Consider the following 20,848-nt stretch of genomic DNA (forward strand, 5'->3'; position numbering starts at 1 on the left):
AGCCTGGTCTACAAAGCAAGTTCCACGAGAGCCAGGGATATGCAGTCAGACCCTGTCTCAACAAGCAAACTAAAGAATAGTAGTAAGTGCTTATTTTGGCAGCACGTACATTAAAATTATAATGATACAGAGAGTATTAGCATGGCCTCTGCACAAGGATGACACATAATAATAATAATAATAATAATAATAATAATAATAATAATTCCACTTAACAGCAATAATTTTAATGTCCTTTTCAAGTATAGAAGTGGGGTTGTTATTGCTGATCCCTCTGTGCTCTGTGAGGCTGAAGAAGAAAATGTGTGCAGTCCCTTGTCCTGCTTGACCCTCATGAGACAATCACCATTCACCTAAATACATGTAGACTGACCCTGTCCACCACTGTGTGTTTCCAATATGATAGGTTCAGCCAAAACAGACGGATGTCTCTAGTTTTTTGTTTTATTTTTTATTTTTTATTTTTTCCCATCAGTACAAGAATGGGTATATTAAATTTAGCAAATCATAATTATAACAATTAACAAACATAAGTAGCTGGACATTAGCTACTCGTGTTATAATTGTACCTTGTCTCCTTAAGTGTGTTTAAAGAAAAACAACCTGTACATTCCCATCTAATTAATTCTAATTAACACTATCCTTCCTGTTGATGTTTGCCATGTTCACCAGGACTAGGTGCTTGCTGGGTAGCAAGTCAATTGGCCATTAGCGATTTCTATTTATTGTCTAATCAAACTTATCTGTGGTTCTAATAAAACAGGAAACAAAAACAATTCCAAAGGAAAGATGCAACTTTAAATTTGCAAAGTTTCATCTTATAGCTGGAGTGGGAAACTAAATAAATATTTGCTAAATATGTGAAAATACTGTCAATACTGACAATATGCAAGACATCCATAAAGCAGGAAATCTCATGCTCTGGTGAGGATTGTGAGGGATAGAAGGAATCTTGGGCGATAGGACACTGAATCCATTCTTAAAGTCTGAAAATAACTACAGCTCTGGAAATGGTGTTGTGTTGTACTTGTCTCCTGGCATCTTTATAAATCACACTTTCTGAATGGCAAAGAACTGTGCCACAAACTATATATTTACGCCCATCAAAAAGTTGTCTCTAAGCTTTACGAGAAATTAAAAGAATATGTCTGGGGCAACATGATTTTATTTTCTTCCTTCATGGGGATCACTGCAGATAACAACAGGGAGACAGTGGCTGGAACTCAAGACTGCATCTTCCCAATGTAAGAAGTTGATGGTGCAAGACCGTTCAAGTGAACATGGCACCACGAGAATGTACAAAGTGGGAGAGGAGGCACCTGCACAAGTCAGTTTTGAACACAGTTTTGGAAGCAAAAATTATATAGAAGAACCAAATTGTTTACAGTGGTTAGTAAAGTTGTATTATACTGGAGATAGAGAGAATGATATGAAACAAGTTTATTTTCTGAAGAAAATCTGGGAATAGAGATGCAGCAGACACCAAGGAGGGGTGGATAGGCAAAGTAAAGGTTAAAGATGGACCTGGCTGGAAATCTACAATACAAAGTGACTAGTACCCAAGGTCCCTCCCCCTGCAGATCTATCCAAGTGTTTCTCTTCTCTCTTGTGGTCCAGTCCACCTATCAGGAGATTAGTCAGTTATCTGCTAGGGAAACTTAGCAGTATATATTAAGAACTGTGGGTACCAGGCACAGAGTAGCAGAGATGATGCAGACAGGTAAAATCAAAGATGGAGACAACAGTGTGAACACAGAATCTGGCTCCGTTCTCTAGGCCAAGTAGTCGGTCAGAAATGTCTGCTTCTAAGAAAGTGCTAATTTTTATCAGGACAACAATAAATCACATACTATAAAATACTTCCATATAATAGAATATGGGACCTTCTGAAAAATATAAATAATGGTTTGTATCAGGTATCCAATGGAAAAGAATGTTATACTGACCAGTCACCCATGAAATTTCTGAAGCTCCAAGCCAGCTTTACATCACTCTTCAAGTTGGATAAAAGGGCCAAGATAAACACAGAAAATTACTTGATAAACACAAAACAGTGTATGAGCAGAAAACACACAATCTAAAAGAAGGGGAAAGCCTCTGTTAAGGAGACATAAAAACAGGATGCCAGAAAAACAAAAGGAGTCATTGATGGTAGAAGAAGGGACATTGTGGGTGTTGGAAGAATGAGCGCTCTGGTGAAACTTCGGAAGAAACTCTGAGATGCTGTTTCCGAAAATGCAGTAAGAACAGAAAAGGGGAAGCTGGGAAAGTTTGGATGCGCTGAGGCATACAACTGGGAACGGCCTGTCCATCACTAAGGAGAAAAAGTAACCAGAGTCATGGGCTGCCAGGTCACATGGCTGCTGGGTCACGTGGCCGCTGGGTCACCACGGTCTGCCAGATCACATGGCCGCTGGGTCACCATGGGCTGCTGGGTCACCACGGGCTGCTGGGTCACATGGCTGCCAAGTCACACGGCCACTGGGTCACCACGGGCTGCTGAGTCACCACGGGCTGCTGGGTCACGTGGCCTGGCAAAAGCTTTCACAAAGTATTCTCAGCATCTTCTACTCTCGACCAATATGTAGGGCTTTTGGGGTGGAAGGTCTCATATTTTTAATAGAAATTACTGGTATATGGGACCCTTCTCTCCTCATTTGCCACTATCTTAGTAGGTATGAAGGTGATGTATTGCTATAATTCTACTTCACATTTCCCTAATGTTTGATGAGGCCAGTTATCTTTTCTTACATTATTTGTCAATTACCTAACTGAAGGAAATCCTTGCAAATCTATTGCTAGTTTAATTGGATTCATTATTTTCTTATTAGATTTGTCAAGGTTTTCATATAGTTATATACATATATATTTGGAAATTATTTCTGTCTAGTATCTTGCAACAAATGTTTTCTCCAGTCTCTGGCTTGTCTTAGAGTTTGGGAAAGATGGGGGTGTTCTGTTCTAAGACCAAGGTTTCATATAGTCTTACAGTCCCCAACTTGGCTTTCACACTCGCTGTGTGCAGCATAGTGTCTTAGTCGCTGTTCTATTGCTATGAGGAGACATCATGGCCATGCCAATTATCACAAAGAAAAGTATTTCATTGAGGCTGACTTAGAGTTTCAGAGGGTGAGTCTATTATGGTCGTCAGCATGACAGCAGACAGGCAGACATGATGCTGGGGAGATAGCTGTGGTTCCACATCTAGACAGCAAGAAAAAAGAGAGACGCTGAGCCTAGCTTGGCATTTGAAACCCCAAAGCTCACCTCCAGTGACACACTTTCTCCAACCAGCCACGTCTCCTAACCCCTGTCAAGTATACCACTCCCTGATGATCAAGCGGTCAAATATAAGAGCCTATAGGAGCCATGTCTATTCAAACCACCACACCCAGGGAGACCTTGAACTTCTCATCCTCCTGCCACAGTCTACCAAGTGCTAGAATTACAGGTATGGGCCACCATGCCAGGCCACAGTGAGGCATCTTCTCAAGTCACTTAATAGTAGTTTTTATGAAACAAAATACTTAAATATCAGGGGCATTGGCTTTGCATTTTCGTCTTTGTCTGGCTTCTACACCTGGTGTTAACACAGAACTCTGCTGTATGGGAGCTTGGGAGGTTTTCTGCTGTACAGGAAGTTCAAGAGCATTTTGGATTGTATGAGCTCCTGAGTCAAAGGAAAACCCAAAACTCCAAAAATACAAATTATATTCCTACTATCTTTCTCCTCCGAAAACAGTTTTCTGTTTATATTTTGAATTTACATCTGTACTTGAAACTGGTGTGTGGGACAAGGTTAGTATTATTTTTATTTTCTGTTGTTTTCATTTAAGTATTTTGTTGCTGCAACACAACTTGTTACAGTGAGTATTTTTTTTTCTGGTGAATATTTTAGGATGCTGTGAAAAGTGAATATGAACACATTCAAGAGAGCACTTTTGAATCTTCTATTGAATTTATCAGTGTCTATCAGATCACCAGCATCATGCTTCCCCATGCTGACTGTTACAAATTCATATGAGCTATGAAAGCAAACAGCCTGACCCTTCTGTTTGAGCTTCTGAAAGCTTGTTTTAGCTTTTTCTTTTAATTCTGTTTTTCCAAAGAGATTTTGGAAACAGTTTCTAATATCTGCAAAAATCTCCATGGTTTTAATTAGGACTACATTAAGTTTGTGAGTCAATTGAAAGAAAATTTGTATCTCAATAGTATCTAATCTTTCAAGTGTTAGGCAAGCAAATTGCTTATGTATTTGATACATCCATCTCATCAAATTTGATAGAGCTCAGTACACAGTAGTGAAGGTGTTTTATTAGATTTGTGCCTAATTGTTTCCTTTTAGGAGTGGCATTATTAATGTTCCTTTAAGCAAATTAAAATTTAATTGTTTGTTATTGGCATGTAGAAACACCATTGATTTTGATATAATAAAACTGTGTTCAGCAACCTTCCTACATTCACTATGAGCCCTGAGCATGGTGCATAGATCCCTGAGTTCTACATGGATCTGCAAAACAAAGGTTTCAGCCCTTTACCATTAAGGATGTTGTTTGTCACCTATGAAACTTAGAGAGAAACCTTTTATCGGTGGGAAAATTATCTTTTGGCACTCACTTTCTGAGAGTTATTTATTGTTATAAATACGTATAAAATCATGTCACATATTTACCCACATTTTCCATTTTGGGGTGATTAATTATGTGCTAATTGAGAAGACATTAAGCAGTCCGCTTACCCCAGCCAAGACCTCCATGAATGGGATGCGTTTTCCACGCTGCTGAGTTCTGCTTGCTCCGGTCTGCAGATGCTCCCGCCTCTCATAGAACTGCTCCCTCCCGCCTTCTCCTCTGACAATGCCCTATAGCTGGTCTGACTGCCTTGCTGATTCTATCCCTATACAATGGCTTGAGGGCTACTTCTTCCTCTATTTTGTAGAGAAATTCCCTACGACGTTGTTCTATACTTCTTAAACGTTGGTGGACATCACCAATGAAACCCACTCTTGCCTCGAGTTTTTTCTTGGAAGAAAAAGCTTTAACTTGGAATGCAATTTTTGTAGTTATTTGTAATTTTCCTAGCTGTTTCTTTTCCACTGAAGCTTTCTCTTTTAACTTGGTTGGGCAGAGAGTTGGTCAACACAATTTGTCAGCTTTAAGAGCAGAAGTCTGTTTACAATGTATATGTTGGTTTACTTCCTTCTATGGTAGAGTCTTCTAATTTACATGGTCTTGGTTTTATTGATGTTTTCTGGTTTTATATTATTTCTTTGATAGTTTTATACAATGTGGTTTTTATCATGTTCAACCTCCTCCCCAAGCTCTTCCCAGACTCACGTACTTCACCACCCACCCAACTCTGTGCCTAGGCTCTGCTGTGACAATGTAGTCAGTAGTCTGACTGTCTACTAGAACACTGGTAACTATTCGAGGGTACACCCTTTAAAAAAACTACCTCTACCCGGCCCCCTCTCCTCAAAACTGTCTTTTGCCAATAGTTCCTCACATAAAGGTGGGACTTCAAGCTTCCTTCTCCATGCTGGGAATTTATGTGGCTTGAGCTCACATGGGTCTCATGCAGGCTGGCACAACCACTGTGAAGGGCTTTTGGTGGTGGTGGTGGTGGTGGTGGTGGTGGTGGTGGGGTTTGTTTTGTTTTGTTTCTTTTGGTTTTTTGTTTGTTTGTTTGTTTTCTGTATAACCACCCTGTGGTGTCTGGAAAACACTGTTTTCTTTAGTCATCCACTGCCTCTGACTCTTAAGATCATTGCAGTCTCTCTTCTACAACGGTCCCTGAGCCTTGAAAGAGGGGTGCAGGGGATACAGATGTTTCATTTAGAACTGAGTACTTCCTGATCTCTTCTCAGCAGCTTGACAAATTGTGGTCGTCTGTGCTGACCACAGTCTCCTGCTACACTGTGTGGTGTCTTTATAGGGTGCCTACTGGAGGCAATCTTACTGATTCAACACCATTCCTATCAAAAATTCCAACACAATTCTGCACAGACTTTGAAAGGATGGTCTTAAATTTCTTTTTGGAAAAAAAAACAAAAACAAAAACAAGGATAGCCCAAACAATCTTGAACAACTAAAGGAAAAAGACATCTGGAACTATCTACATCCCAGATTTCAAGTTATCCTAGAGAGCCACCTTAATGAAAAGAAGAAAGGCATGGTATTTGGTTTAAACACAGACACATGCGCTGAAGAAATAGAATTGATGAACCACACATAAGGACATGAACTTATTGCCAGCTGACTTTTTGACAAAGAGGTCAAAATTACAAACTGGAGAAAAGATGACATCTTCAACAAATGGTGCTATTCCAGCTGGAGAGAGCTACATGTTGAAGAAGGGAAGTAGATCTGTAGCTCTCACCCTGTACAAAACTCAGCTCTGAATGGAGCCACATCTTCAACCTAGGACCTGACGATACATATGTGAGCAGGTATAGGAGAAGACATCTGATAGAAGGAGACAGTGGGGAATACACTTAAACTCACTGGCAGGCAAGGATTTTCTGAACAGGACCCCTCCAGCAAAGGCATTTAGACCAACACCTGATAGACAGGATCTTTTGAAACTACAGCCCATCCGGTTTACAAAGGGCACCATCAGCCAAGCACCTAGGCAGTCTATAGAGTGGGAAAGAAAGAATCTTTATTGGTTTTCTGAAGTATTCTTTTCTGTTTGCTACTCCAGAGAGTTCCGCTCTTGACTGTTTTTCGCTTCCTTCTTGCTTTTCTATCTGTTTCCTCAGAGAGCAGTTCGCTTCATTTGTATGAGAAGTAAAGAGGCCGTTGCTTTGTGTTTTCCTCTGATTTAGGCAGAGTACACTGTAAGACGAGACTCTCGTTTGTTCAAAATACTTTTTACTTATGGTTGGACCTCACTGCCCTAAAGATTGTTCACAAGGAGATACGTTAATTCACAAACACGTCAAAGGGTTTTTTTTTTCAGATACTTTATACAGATTTTTAATTTAATTCTTGTGTGTTCTAGGGACACTGGTTTGTGATTTTTTTCAGTTCTCTTCCATGAGTTAAGGATTGTCTCAGGCACAGATACAATCTATCTTCATTATTAAAGGCAACCAGCTGCACTTGAAGGGAGTGAGTGTGCCTCTTGGATTGGTGTGCTTTATAAATGCTGGATAGAGGGGGCTGAGTCACGGTGACTTTGCATTATCTAAAAAATTAACTGCTGTGTTGCTCTGTCAATTATTGTCAGAGGAGCTTTGATGTCTCTACAGATAACTGTGTTTTTTCTATTGCTATTTTGGATGTGTGAGGGACATCCCTGGAAGGAACCATATCTTATACTGCCCTTTCTATAAGGCTACTAAATGATTAAAACCCACTGGCACATTAGAACAGGGAATTCTGGGTAACCCGTGTGTTCTCAGGCTATGGCCATTCACATTTGGCTCTAAAACAAACAAACAACAAACAAACAGAAACTACCACTTCTACTGTTTGAGGTGAGAGACGTTTATTGTGACGATAGGTACATCGGTTTTACCTTATGCATTTGATGAGTTGTTACCAAGTTACATACAGGCCCACTGTGCTTTATTGACATGGTAAACTGACCCTTTTCTCATTTTATTTTTGTTTGTTTGTTTGTTTGTTTTTGTGGTTAACCTTTTATAGCCCTCACAATTTCCTTGTTTTTATCCCTATAGTACCTGATGTTCATATAACCATCCCAGATGTCGTTAGTATCATTTAGAATGATGAGATCCAGATCATTTCCTGAAATCATAACTTTGTTCGCAGCCTCTAAAGACGAATTCGTTTCTTTTCTTTTCTTTCTTTCTTTCTTTCTTTTTTTTTTTTTTTCCAGACAGGGTTTCTCTGTGTAGCCTTGGCTGTCCTGGAACTCACTCTGTAGACCAGGCTGGTCTCGAACTCAGAAATCCGCCTGCCTCTGCCTCCCAAGTGCTGGGATTAAAGGCATACGCCACCACCGCCCGGCCCGAATTCATTTTCTTTCACCTGTGGCCGACAATTGGCTAAGTTTAGGCTAAACATTTTCAGCTTCTCCGTCAGTACCTTAGCACCCAGCTCGTTTTCCTCAAGGCTTGTGGTGTTTCTTTCCCTCTGGCCCATGAACACCCTTCCCCGTGACTCCCTCAGGCTTGGCTGGGCCCCTGTAGAAAGGTTCCAGGCGACGAAGCATGTTCTCACGGGTACGTGACACAATCAGGAACGTGCCAGTCGGGGTTGACTCTGAGCGTGTAACACGCGAGTCTTCTATCACTTCCCAAGTCTTTCTTGCTCTTCCTTTCCCGGACCTTTGGCTGAAATGTTATTTTCTCTGGAGCTTCCGCCATCTGGCTTCCTCACCCTTTGAACAACTGATGCCTCATTGGAGGGAATGAGGAGAAAGCAGACAGGAATCATCGAATGTCCCCCTCCTTGAATTCACGCTCTGGGCCACAGGGGTTCTTTTTCCCCGTTCCTCGGAATAGAAAAGGGATCTGTCCTTGGCCTTTCTGATTCTGCTTCGGCCACAGCAGCCATGGCGCTTCCCCCTTGACAAGATCCATCCTTTCAGCAGGGTCATGGATGAAAACGAGGGAACAAAACAGGATGAGGGTTTGCCCCACCCTTTGTCCTGCACAGATGTTTCTCTCTGCAGTCTTCATCAGCCAGAATGGTCGACAAAGCTTGCCGGTCTTTCAGCCTTCATGTTCACGGCTCTCTGTCTCACGCTGGGACTGCCCTTGGGTTTCATGTGTAGGTTAAGGGAAACCAGGGAGGACATTTTCTGACACACACTCTCCATCCATGACTTGATGCCTTTCCTGATGTTACCGCCATAGTTGTGTTCCAGGGTCCTCAGAGAGTCACGTGTGCAGACTTTCCCACGCTGATATGTGGAGACGGGGTTAGCAGCCTTACCCCAGGCCCATCAGCACCGGATGCCTCGCTCCACTGTAGTTTTCTTTATTGCAAGGCCTTTAGCTGATTTCTTTTTCATTTTCCTTCCTCCAGCCAGAGATCTAACAAAAAAAAAATTTTTTTTTTGAAAGACACTATTCACAACCAAATGTTGGCACGTAAAATGTTTTCTTTCTTAAAACAAACCATTGTGACAGAGCACCAATCCCCAAAGGCAAGGCTGTGAGGGATGGGTACAGGCTGCCAAGCTGCCCATTAAGGAGCACCCAGCACCAAAGCAGTTAGCTTCACATGAGCATAACGTTGTCTGTGTAATTTTGTTATACTCTCTGCCAGTGAATACTTGTTAATTACATTTCTGTTTTGTTTAAATATCCTTTATGTTAGCAGTATGTAAAAATCATATGTGAAATCCACTCAGAAAAATGTCAGTAGATTGACTTTACTTCTAGAATGTGGCAAATAACTTGGCTGCTTATAAAGCATACGTTCTCGATGTTTTCCCCGTGTCAGCAAAAGTTAACTCTGATCTACTCTACTGGTGTGTAGCTATCACATGCGTCTGTTTGGTTAGATGTCTGGAGAGCATTCGCTCATCCTTGTCTTTGACCTTTAACTTACGCCGAGGTTTGGACCGCATCATCTGCAGCGTGGGCTCTTGCCGTGTTCCCTCCATTCTGCATAATCCAGAGGGCACCCGTGCATGCAGAAAGATCATACAGACCATGGAAGCTTCCGGATATGCCCCTTTAGAAATGAGCTCTGCTCCCACCCTGCACGTTCCCTTCCTGTCATCTTATCATCGGCTGCTTCCGTGTCCCCAAAGAATACTAACTACTGATCGATACCCCAGACATGTCTGGCCATGGCCTACACGTGCCCTGGGTAGTTCATGTATTTGCCTTGGAGGATTTGCTAGAGTGGAATTTAATCAATAGCTAATTCATTAATTCTGGTCCTTGAGACTGTAGAGAGAGCGCTGGGTGGCGAGGACAGGCTTGCCCCCCAACCCCCACTTTGATTGAAATATGACAAGCACTCCAACCAACAGCTTCCCTGGATGCAGGGCTGCCTGGGAAGTTTGCTTCTGCTGTCTCCATAAGAGGAACAGCTGAGAAAGAAACATAAGGAAGAAGTTTATTCCTGTCTCTTCCAGTCTCCAGAAGCCCATGGTTTCCAGGCACAGAGCTCCAGGGAAAGGCAGGAGAGAGTACAGGCCTCGTCTTTTATGGCCTTTAATTGAGACCACGTTGGTTTGAGGCTGAACCTCTGGTGCTGTGTCTGAGGTATAATGTCCTTGGGATGCTTACAAAATAGTTGTTTTCAGTTCTGCCTGGAGATACTGAATGGAGCCCATAGAATTTTTATAATGCAATACTTCAGTCATCATTATGATAGAAACAGTGATAATTCTTCCAAAAGAGTTAAATCATGAGCACCAGGCAATAATCCTGGGGTATTTTCAAATTACTTAACTCGGAGCTGAGTCTAGTGGGAGAGGTCAGAGCTGACAGAGCTTTCTTCGCCTCTTGTTTGAGGAGAAACTGGGAGGCTCCTAGACTTTAATACTATGCTTTAGGTGTCAGAGATCCCACCCAGCATATTCTCTGATTCTTTTCAGTGACTCACAGCCTGAACTGGGGGTGGTACCAAAAGACAAAAGACAACACACACACACACACACACACACACCCTAAGTGTTGCAGTGGAAGATCTCACTCATCCCACAGGACTGCCATCCTGGGTTAAGTTCCTTCAGGGTAGCCTAGCCTCTAGTCTTGCCTGTCAATCACTTGGCTAATGGAATTTGTTCAACTCTACCGCGCTAAACTTAATTTTGTGTTGTCTACACATAGTCGTCATCAGTGCAAAGCCACTGTGCTCCGCCTCTGGCCAGCAGCATCCTCTAACAGAGAGGCAAGCATCGTCTTCTATGGCCAATTGCCAAGCCAATTCCTCCCTCTGCCAGTCGCCTAGCCATACTCCACTCCAGCGATAACAGATCAGACTTGGCTGCTTCCATGCTCCAGACACAAACCACGAGAAGCAAGGACTGCCAATTTCTCTGCTTTCACTCTCTCAGCATGATGTACTTGGAGCCTGTTTCTAGAACCTAGGAAATGTCGCAGGTAGGGTGGGGGTAAGGAATGGGAACGTTAGGTAAATAACTCCCCTCTCCCATCTTGGCTCAGAAATTTCCAACGGTTTTCCAACACACTCAAAAACAAATCCAAATTTATTTTCTTAGCCTATAAAATCCTGACAGCTGGCAAGCTCCATCCCAGCCTACCACCAGCAGCCACTCTGTCTTGTTTTCTAGCATTCTGTCTCTTGCTCAGTACACTCCAGGGCTACTGGATCCTTTGACCTCCTTTCTACACAAGTCCAGCACATGAATGATGTGCAACCCTGATCAGGCGGTAGCTCTGTTAGTTTGTTTGTAACTCTGTTACTTTGTTTCAACCTTCCTTTGTGTTTCTGCCCAGAAGACTCAGGCCTCCTCAGACCATAACTTGAGGCATTAGTTATTCACAGGTTGTTAATGGCTCATCTCCCTCCAGCAAAATGTAACTTTAATGATCCAAGGGACTTTATCCATCTCTTTCAATGATAAAGACAGAATGATGCCTGGTTTGTATTAGGTATTAGTTAAACTTTAAACTTTGGAAAAACTCCCCAAATTCTGTTTATTTGGATTGGCTATGAGAATGGACTGCTGGTATCCCCAGAACCTTGATGTTTCCTCTAAAGGAACTCTCAAACTGATCAGTCTCCTCCAGAGCACTAGTTCAAAGTCCCGAATAAAGACTGGTGAGCTTCACCCTCTGTAAGAGCACTGGGGTTCCCTCTCACTGCTTGATGTTCCTGGTTTTACCCACTCTGTTCAGCCAGGTTATCAACTCTTAAGGGGCTACATGTTTTTAGAAGTAGTGTCACTGAGCAGTTAGCCTGCTTCACTCTCAAACTACCCATGGAGTGTTTTAAAGCTTCCGTAAACTTCTTGCATTATAATGTGTGTGGTGATTGAGATGGGCTCTTACTCAGTAGGGTGGCCACGTTGCTGGCTGCCTGTCTACATGTTACGTGGATTCTGCTGTCATCTTATTTCTCCTTTACTGGTCCTTCCCAGCACCCCTTGTGTCTTCTTGACTATGTATTCATATTCCCATCTGTATCTCCCATGATACCCTCTTAAATGGTCTAGAACATAATAGCCTTGGTTTATGTGATTTTTAAAAATGAAAATATATGATTTTATTATTTCACAGTTCACATGGTATGTGAACTGTTCACATGGTATTTCACAGTTCACTTCTTTTCTTTTCTCGCTTGGTGTAGTTCTTTTGTTTATTTTATTTTATTTTATTTTACTTTTTTTTTTTCGAGACAGGGTTTCTCTGTGAAACCCTGGCTGTCCTGGAACTCACTCTGTAGACCAGGCTGGCCTCAAACTCAGAAATCCACCTATGCCTGCCTCCCAAGTGCTGAGATTAAAGGTGTGCACCACCACTCATATAGTTCTTAATAAACATCCTGAAAGAGCAGTTAAATACTCAATGACTTGACTCAAATTTAAAAGTTAACATTTCGTCAAAGTACATAGTTTTAGATCTCAAGTAGTCTCACCATTTCTGATAACATGTCTAGAATATTGTTGAGGAGAGAGGATGCGGCATGAATTAGTGGCAAAAATGCCCACATTTGGTTAAGACCCATCTTAGCTGGATCAGAAATCCAAAGCTTTCTAATTTGTAAGAGTTTAGTCTGAGGTGTTGAAACATATGAGTTTTTCCCCTTGTGGCTCCAATATACTATTTTGACAAACAGTGATCAAATATTAGAATACAGTTATAAAGCGTCACTGTAAAGCTTAAGCCCTCATACAGCATCTACCCATGTAAAGGTAGCTGGTAAGAAACTGTATTCACACTGCTTCCTAGCTCCCATGTTTATCAGAAGTGACAGCTGTTTTTTTAAATAGGGGTAGCCATATTACTATGTAATAGAGCAGAAGTAGATCAATAACCTTTCTATCAAATGACAGAATTAAAAAGAAATGTCCAGTTGGAGTGTTTGACCCCCATGTGTTCTATCATGTGCATAGCCCTAGTGGCTTCTAACAGAGACTATTAAAGATAGCGTGAATTTCATTCCCTACCCTATCAGACTGTCACTTAAATGTAGTCTTCTGTGGCTAGGATGTAGCTCGGCTGGTTGAGCAGTTATTGTCTAATCATGGGAACGTAAGTTGGATCTCCAGCACCCTCACAAAGAGGCATGGTGGCCACAGGGCTTACTGGCCAGCCAGCCTAGCCTCGTCAGTGAGCCTCAGGTCCAGTGGCATATCGTGTCTTGAATTGAAGGTGAGAAGCTCTTGAGGACTGGCACCTGAGGTTGGCCTCTGTCCTACACACACACACACACACACACACACACACACACACACGCACGCACCCATATGCATGTGCACCTGACTCCCAGCCATGTTCATGGAGCATAGTCATTTCTGTAATTCACGGACATAATCAATGCAGCTGAGGGTCTGCACCTCAGAGCTGACTTGAAAGTTGGATCCCTGGGAAAATATCAGTGGCTGTACTGGCCTTTGAAAGAACCCTGCATACTGACGCAGTGTACTCTCTACAGGGTCACGGCAGGATGTACTGTGTGTACACTCTCTAGAGAATGGAAAAATAACTTCTTCCCTCTAGTCAAATGTCAAGGTTTCTCTTGACTGCTGCCTAATATGTTTGAGCTTAACTGAGTTTCTAGAAGTATCGTCACTGAGGATGCTGACCAGAGCCTAAACCAGAAATAGTTTAAAAATTAATGAGTTTACACAGTGGCTGGAAATTAATGCTCAGAGGAAGTTATTGGGAAACTTTTATGGCTAAGACTTGATGTTGGGCCAGTGAAGTGGCTCAGTGAGCGAGGTACTTGCTGCCGAGCCTGATGACCTAAGTTTGATGTCAATGACCCCCACATGACAGATGGGGGAAAAGTTGTCCTCTGACATCCACACACATGCCAAGATGCACATACCACCCATACAAACGCAGTCAAATCAAAAACAATGACGTAAGGCTCACGTGTGCTCGTGTCCTCGCCTTGCTTTGATGCATGCACTACAAGAACATTCTCTGTGTGCAGAGCACACAACAACACCTGTTTGCAACTGGTTTAACATCCAGCCAGAGACCCTAGAGTAGCACCATGGGAACTGTCGTTCATGTCAGAATCCCATTCAGTTCTCAAAAACAGTTATGACAAAGAGAATAAGCACTTTACATTTCACAGGGAAGGCGTGTAGAGAAGATCGTGCTGTGTCTCAGAAACGTGAACTCTCTGGGGCATTGTTTCAAACTTGTGACTACTCCCGGCTTATGGAAAGCGCTGTGTGGAAAGCATATGCGTAGGATCGAGGCAGACCCCGTAGGAATCTGGCTGCACATTGATCTTTTTCTGTTTTGGGTTTTGAGAAAACCCAGACTAACCTCAACTGATGGCTATCCCCCTGCCTCAGCTTCCTGAGTGCCGTAATGACAGGTGTGAGTCACTGGGGAACTTAGATTTACTTTTCTGATCTCATTCACCACGGCAAATGGAAGAGTAGCCTATTGAGAAGGCAAGAATTTGCTCCACACTCGCTGTTCACCAGCCCCACAAAGTATGCCGGTGTCTAAAATGAAAACGACCACTCACTCAATGTTTTAAGAAATTAAATGTTCTTGATAAGGGCATTTGTTACAGGAACCTCTAATTCCTAGACTCCCAACCACAAACCACATATGAGCTAGAGTTACCAAAGAAACAAATCTATCTAGCCGTGATTCAAATGCAAAGAAGTGCCAGAGACCATTTGGAGGAAGTTGGTGAGATTGAGGACTTTCTCAGTTTGGGAATTGATCGTGGCAGGCTGTGTAAGAGCCACCCATAGAGATTTACACCGCAAGATCCAGGCAGACACAGGTAATGACACTGGCTCAGAGAACCCAGATTCGGAAGGGCTCTTCATGATCCTCAGGGGCTTTCTTACACCACCACAAGTCAACATTACTGAAGACATCCTACAGAGAAAAATGGAGACGGTGACAGATGTGTCAGGAAGGCTAACACTGCACGTCGACTTCACGGTGGTCTGCAGATGCACCTTCGGCCAGCGAATGCCATGCCACCTGACTTGGATTTTGGAAAGGAGAGGGTCTAGGCAGAGGAAGTATGTCTGCCATAGTCCAGCTTTCTCTGAGCTCACTAAGGCTTCTTCTCCGTGTGTGTGTGTGTGTGTGTGTGTGTGTGTGTGTGTGTGTGTGTTTGTCAACAAACCTAACATGCTATGGGTTCACCCAATTCCTCACAGGGATATTTCTTCTTGCCTCTGAAACTTCAAGGGAGAGACCACTGAACCCCTGCCATGTAGTATTCTCCCTAAAGTAAAAGAGCTTGGGTTGAGTCTTAAAACACGCTCAATGGCAGTCATGTATGTCAGTGTGCATGTGTGTGTGTGTCTGCCTGTATATGTGTGTGTATATATGAATATATAATATTTATATATTCTTCTATTGTATTTTGATCCGTACTAATTACATCATTAATTAATAAAGTGAGTTTCTGAAGCAATATGGATCGAAATACAAAGAAGAATATATATATTATTAGCATATGCAGCAACATGTGTTGTATGTTAGTACCCATTCCTCCCATGCTTCAATCAGAGCACTGGTCATGAAATAAGAGCCTTTGCTCAGTCTGGAGAACTGTGTAAACAAGGCTGGTAGCAGCTGTGTTAAATGTTGTCTTTTTGACAGTATTGAATCTAGCCTGGAGTGGTGCTTCACACATGTAATTATGAAGCAGATCACACACACAAATACACCTGTAAATATGTATTTATGTGTATATGTGTATTTTTATCTGTTGCAGATCCCTTCAGATAGATTGGACAGCACCAGCAAATCCAAATGGTATCATCCTCGGGTATGACGTTTTACGGAAAACATGGCACCCATGCTCTGAAACCAAGAGGTTGACAGACAAACCCAGTTATGAGCTTTGCGAAGCAGTCAAGTGCCAGTACCCTGGAAATGTCTGTGGGCACACTTGCTACTCTCCCGGGACTAAGGTAGAGGTCTCTTCACACACACTAAGGAAAGCCAAGCTCCCTGCACCATGCTCCATTATGATAAATGCTTCTCGTGTTAAAGCTGGGAAGACCCTGTAGAGAAGGAAGCATTCCTACCAACACCCTACGGGCCTCATGGTCATTCAGCCTTGCCGTTTTTCATCACGCTTTCAGAAAATGTGGGTTTATTAGGATGGTAAGGTCCCCTGAATTTTATTGGCACGAGGGCCTTGAAATTTCCATTATTGTAAGTCCATTCCGCCCCAAGTGTCTCTCTGCTCACGCAACTCCGATGAGTTGCCGTGAACCGGACGGTTCCTGGTTTGTCAGAAATATTTTAGAATTATGGTCATTTATAGATTAATGTTCATATTAGCTGCTGTTTAGGAATCAGATCAATAATACAGCCAGACAGAGGGTTTTGTAAATGGCTTTTATTGACAAACAACACAGAAAACTACTTTGTTTGAAGGTAAGATTTCATCTAATGAAATAATGTCCTATTTATCAGTAGCATTGCGCGTTCGATGACTAAGGCTGCTCCTAAATCCATAAGATTCACTAGAAAGGAACTCCGTAATTAATAAAGTGAGTTTCTGAAGCAATATGGATCGAAATACAAATTATTGTGACTGTCCCTCGCTCAGCAGTAGTTACTATGTAAGAGACACAGGAAGCCAGCCGCCTGGAAACCTTACAAACCTTATATCTCTAAAAATTGTTATGTGTTAAACTAAGTGTGCGCATGTGTGTGGTATAGACATGAGTGTGCATATGTATGTGGAAAGATCATGATAGGGATTTTTATATAAAATATCTGCTAGTTAAAATGCATAAGTTTTAGAAAAACAAATGTATCTTGTCTAACATTTTTTATACAGGGAGTTGATGATGTTTTTGATGAAAAGTTCAGAAATAATAGTTTTTAAAAGCCCTCTCATGGAACTCTTCAGAGTGGTGTGTAGCTTCACGTGCTTTTTATCCAGAATATGACATTGGAAGGAAGGTCATCCAATCTGTGCTTCAAGAGAGACTGACCCCACATTCTCACTGCTGACAACTAAATCCAACAAGGCAATTGTGTTACTGTTTGGTTAGAAGACCTGCCTGGGTGGCTGGGTTACAATTAATCCCTTCGCTCTTAGGGAACTTGTAAATGAGCCACTAAGCAAGTGAGCCTGTGGAAGGCTCCGATGCTGTGTTCTCTGTCACTGCTCTGAGCTTGCTTCTGACATGGAAACATCACCAAGAGGAAACGGAAGTGCTTGATAAACAGTGTAGATTTTTGTGTGCCACAGAAGTGTCTGTCTAACTGAAGGAACTTGGGCCAAGTACAAGTTCTGAGGCTGTTTTCCAACTGCTATTCAGGGTTTGATCTGGTTTATATATAGCATAAAGATACAAATACTTATTTGATTGTTCAAGCATATAATTTCTCTGCAGCTAGCTCCGGGCAAAAACACAGCGTTAAAAGGACTTTTCAACATTAATTTCCATATAAATTTATTTTTGTATGGTAGTAGTCTGCAATATATGTTTGCATAGGAATATATATGTACGCACACACACACAGAGAAAGAGAGAGAAAGAGAGAGAGAGAAAGAGAGAGAGAGGAGAAAGACATTGCCTTATTGGAAGAATAGGTCCATAAATAAATGACCATATACATTATAAGGAAGATTCAGTTTATTTATTAAAGGATGAATGAGAAGCAGTTTGCTTCTTGGTGCAGTGATTCAAGTTAAGCAATTGTGAGAATGTGTGTATGAGAGAGTATGTGTGTGGGAGTGTGTCTGTGTGGGAGAGTGTGTATGTGTGTGTGTGTGTGAATGTGTCTGTGTGTGTGTGAGTGTCTGTGTGAGTGTGTGTGTCTGTGTGTGTGAGTGTGTGTGTATGTGAGTATATGTGTGAGTGTGTGTCTGTGTGTGAGTGTGTGTCTGTGAGTGTGTGAGTGTGAGTGTGTGTCTATGTGTGAGTGTATGTGAATGTGTGTGTAAGTGTGTGTATGTGAGTGTGTATGTGTTTGTGTGTGTGAGTGTGTGTATGTGAGTGTGTGTGTGAGTGTGAAGAAAATGCTTCATTTACAATTTTAAGTACTGGAAACATTTTTTTATGATGTATACTGGAAGCATTGGCATTCTAAAGGTAATTTACATTCACATAATATTATAACAGAGCAAAGCTTAGTAGAATAGAAGGAAGGCTGCATTGTATCAACTGACATTTACAGAATTTGTATGATTTACAGCTGTAGGTTGTACGGTCACTTTCCAGGCCTTTTGAGAACATTATTATAGTCCACAAGATACAGTATTCTTAATAGAGCAGATTCATTCATTTTTCAATGTAAAGTTGCTTGTATTTAAAATATTCCTCTAAAACCTATTCTAAACGTTCAGGTATGTTGCGATGGGCTTCTGTATGATCCCCAGCCTGGATACAGCTGCTGTGAGGAGAAATACATCGCACTCCTTCCAAATGCCACTGGAGTTTGCTGTGGAGGGCGAATGCAGGAGGCACAGGCAGACCACCAGTGCTGCTCTGGGCATTACACTAGAATTCTTCCAGGTGAGCATCGTTTCCCATGTTTAGAAGCTGAAACAGTAAGTCTGTGTCCCTTGCCAGCAAACCCTTTCAAGAACTTTTCCTTCAAAACCTGAACCACAGAGGCAAAGCAACGGCTGTGCTTTAAAGGCTGTTTCTCCAGCCGTAATGGAAGGAGCTAAGGGAGTGACTTATCAGACCTTCCAGGGTCTCCTGAAGACAGGAATGTCTATGGTTATCTTATCTTGTGTGGGTTGGTTCATTCACATACTTCCTGGTTTCATCGTCTGTAGGCAGCTGCTTGGACGATAAAATCCAAGATGGCACAGGTTCCTGATACACTGTAGCAATAGACGGTTCCACTGCGCATGAGCCCCTCCCGAGCGGGTGTATGCTGTGCATGCGCCTCTCCTGAGCAGGTGTATGCTAATGAGGGTTTGCCGGGGAACCAATCCAGGAGGACATGGCAGCTCAAGCTCGGGTATATAATGGGCTGTCTCCAGCCATTCCATGCCACTCCACAGAAGCAAGCAGACCTGCAGCACCTAGGAAGAAGAAGAAGGAGAAGAAGAAGAAGAGGAGGAGGAAGAAGAAGAAGAAGAAGAAGAAGAAGAAGAAGAAGAAGAAGAAGAAGAAGAAGAAGAAGAAGAGAAGAAGAAGAAGAAGAAGAAGAAGAAGAAGAAGAAGAAGAAGAAGAAGAAGAAGAAGAAGAAGAAGAAGAAAGAAGAAGAAAGAAGAAGAAAAGAAACATCAAGAAGAGCCAAGAAGAGCCATGCCATCAAGAAGAGCTGTGACAGTTAAGAACCTAGGAGAGCTGTAATACCTAGGTACCTTAAAGAGCTGTAACACCTGGGTACCTAGGAGAGCTGTAACACAAAAGAATATTCCTGAGTAAACCGTCAAGAGAAGTCTCGGTGTTCTGTCGTCATTGCTGCTGGTGGGCAGCAGAGGCGCGGAGTACAATCGTCAAATCTATGAATCATGAACTATCTGTGATGGGTCCTCTTCCATGTCAGCTTGGCTGGGTTTGAAATCACTCAGGAGACACACCTTTGACAAGGAGTATGTTTTCAAGGAGCTTTAATGAGAAGGGAAAAACCCCCAGGCCGGATGTGGGTAGCACCATCCCAAATGCTGTAGTCTTGAACAGAATAAAAGAGAAAACAGAAGGAAGCCAGCTGGGTTTCGTCTCTCTCTGCTTCATAGCTACAGAGCCACTGTGACCTTGTGGTGAACATGTGGGTGACCTCATGTTCCTGTGCCAGGCTCCCTACCTTAAACGAGTGTGTCCTCAAGTGTGGGCCGCTGTCACCCCGCCTCACTCAAGTTGTTTTACTATATACTTTGCCACAGCAATAAGCAACTAATCCACTGCCCCAGGCCGTGAAACTTTCCTCCACTCCCTTCATTTCTCTTCTGAGAACCACATGCCTCGTTCCTAAGCGGATGGTAGCCCCAGGTTCCATTTATGTGAGCATTCCAGACCCCAGTGGTTAAGACTGTCAGCTAAGTAAGCTGCACAGCGTCTTCCAAATTTAAATGACGTGAAACAGTGCCTAGCAAATGACATAGGGAATGAGGACAGTGGAGGCCACCATTGATAGAATGAAAGACATTAGGCAGGCCTCGTATTCAAAGGTTTTCCCCTAACTTAGCTGCAGTTTACAGTAACGAAGTGGGTTCAGAAGAAATCCATGGCACACCAAGATTTGTGAACGACCTGAAGAGATGGGATTACTGCTGTGTTCGGTCAAAATCCCTCTCCTGATGCTAGTCGGAGGGAGCTTCCACCCCAATGATAATAATATCCAGTGATGGTAGGGTCAAGGCAGGACGGAGGCGGAGAGAATGAACACACAGGTCCAAGCTTCCTTTGGAAGAGAAAGGAGGTTACAGAGAAGCACATAGTGCTGATTAAACCATTCATGCTGCCTTTTTAACAAATCAAAAACACAAGCCCGCTTGCTAGGGTGGCCTGGGCTCGGGTAGCTCTCCATTAGTCATAGGGTTAGGATTTATTTACTTATGTGCACATATATGTGTGTGTGTGTGCATGTGCATATGTGCATGTGTACATGTATGCATGTGCGTGTATGTGCATGTGCATGTGTGTGCACATGTGTGCGCACATGTGTGCATGTGCGTGTGTATGTGTGTGCATATGTGTGTGTGCCCATGTGTATGTGAGTGTGCATGTTTGTGTGTGTGTATATGTGTGTGAATGCATGTGCATGTGTGCGCATGTGTGTGTGCATGTGTGTGCGCATATGTATGTGAG

At 42.6% G+C, this 20,848-nt stretch overlaps 1 protein-coding gene and 1 non-coding gene across 2 annotated transcripts in view; both read left to right on the forward strand.

Moving 5' to 3' along the window:
• Window positions 1-20,848, forward strand: part of Ush2a (usherin) — a 689,504-nt gene that overhangs the window by 481,161 nt on the left and 187,495 nt on the right. Inside the window, 2 exon segments of the mRNA XM_031338301.1 lie at window positions 15,828-16,026; window positions 18,426-18,594. Coding sequence (XP_031194161.1) covers window positions 15,828-16,026; window positions 18,426-18,594 — 368 coding nt within the window.
• LOC116072010 lies at window positions 87-193 on the forward strand. The gene has a single exon (XR_004111278.1). It is a non-coding gene; the product is annotated as a U6 spliceosomal RNA (small nuclear RNA).

This window comes from Mastomys coucha, unplaced genomic scaffold (genome assembly GCF_008632895.1).
Source record: "Mastomys coucha isolate ucsf_1 unplaced genomic scaffold, UCSF_Mcou_1 pScaffold1, whole genome shotgun sequence".
NCBI classification, from domain to species: Eukaryota; Metazoa; Chordata; class Mammalia; order Rodentia; family Muridae; genus Mastomys; species Mastomys coucha.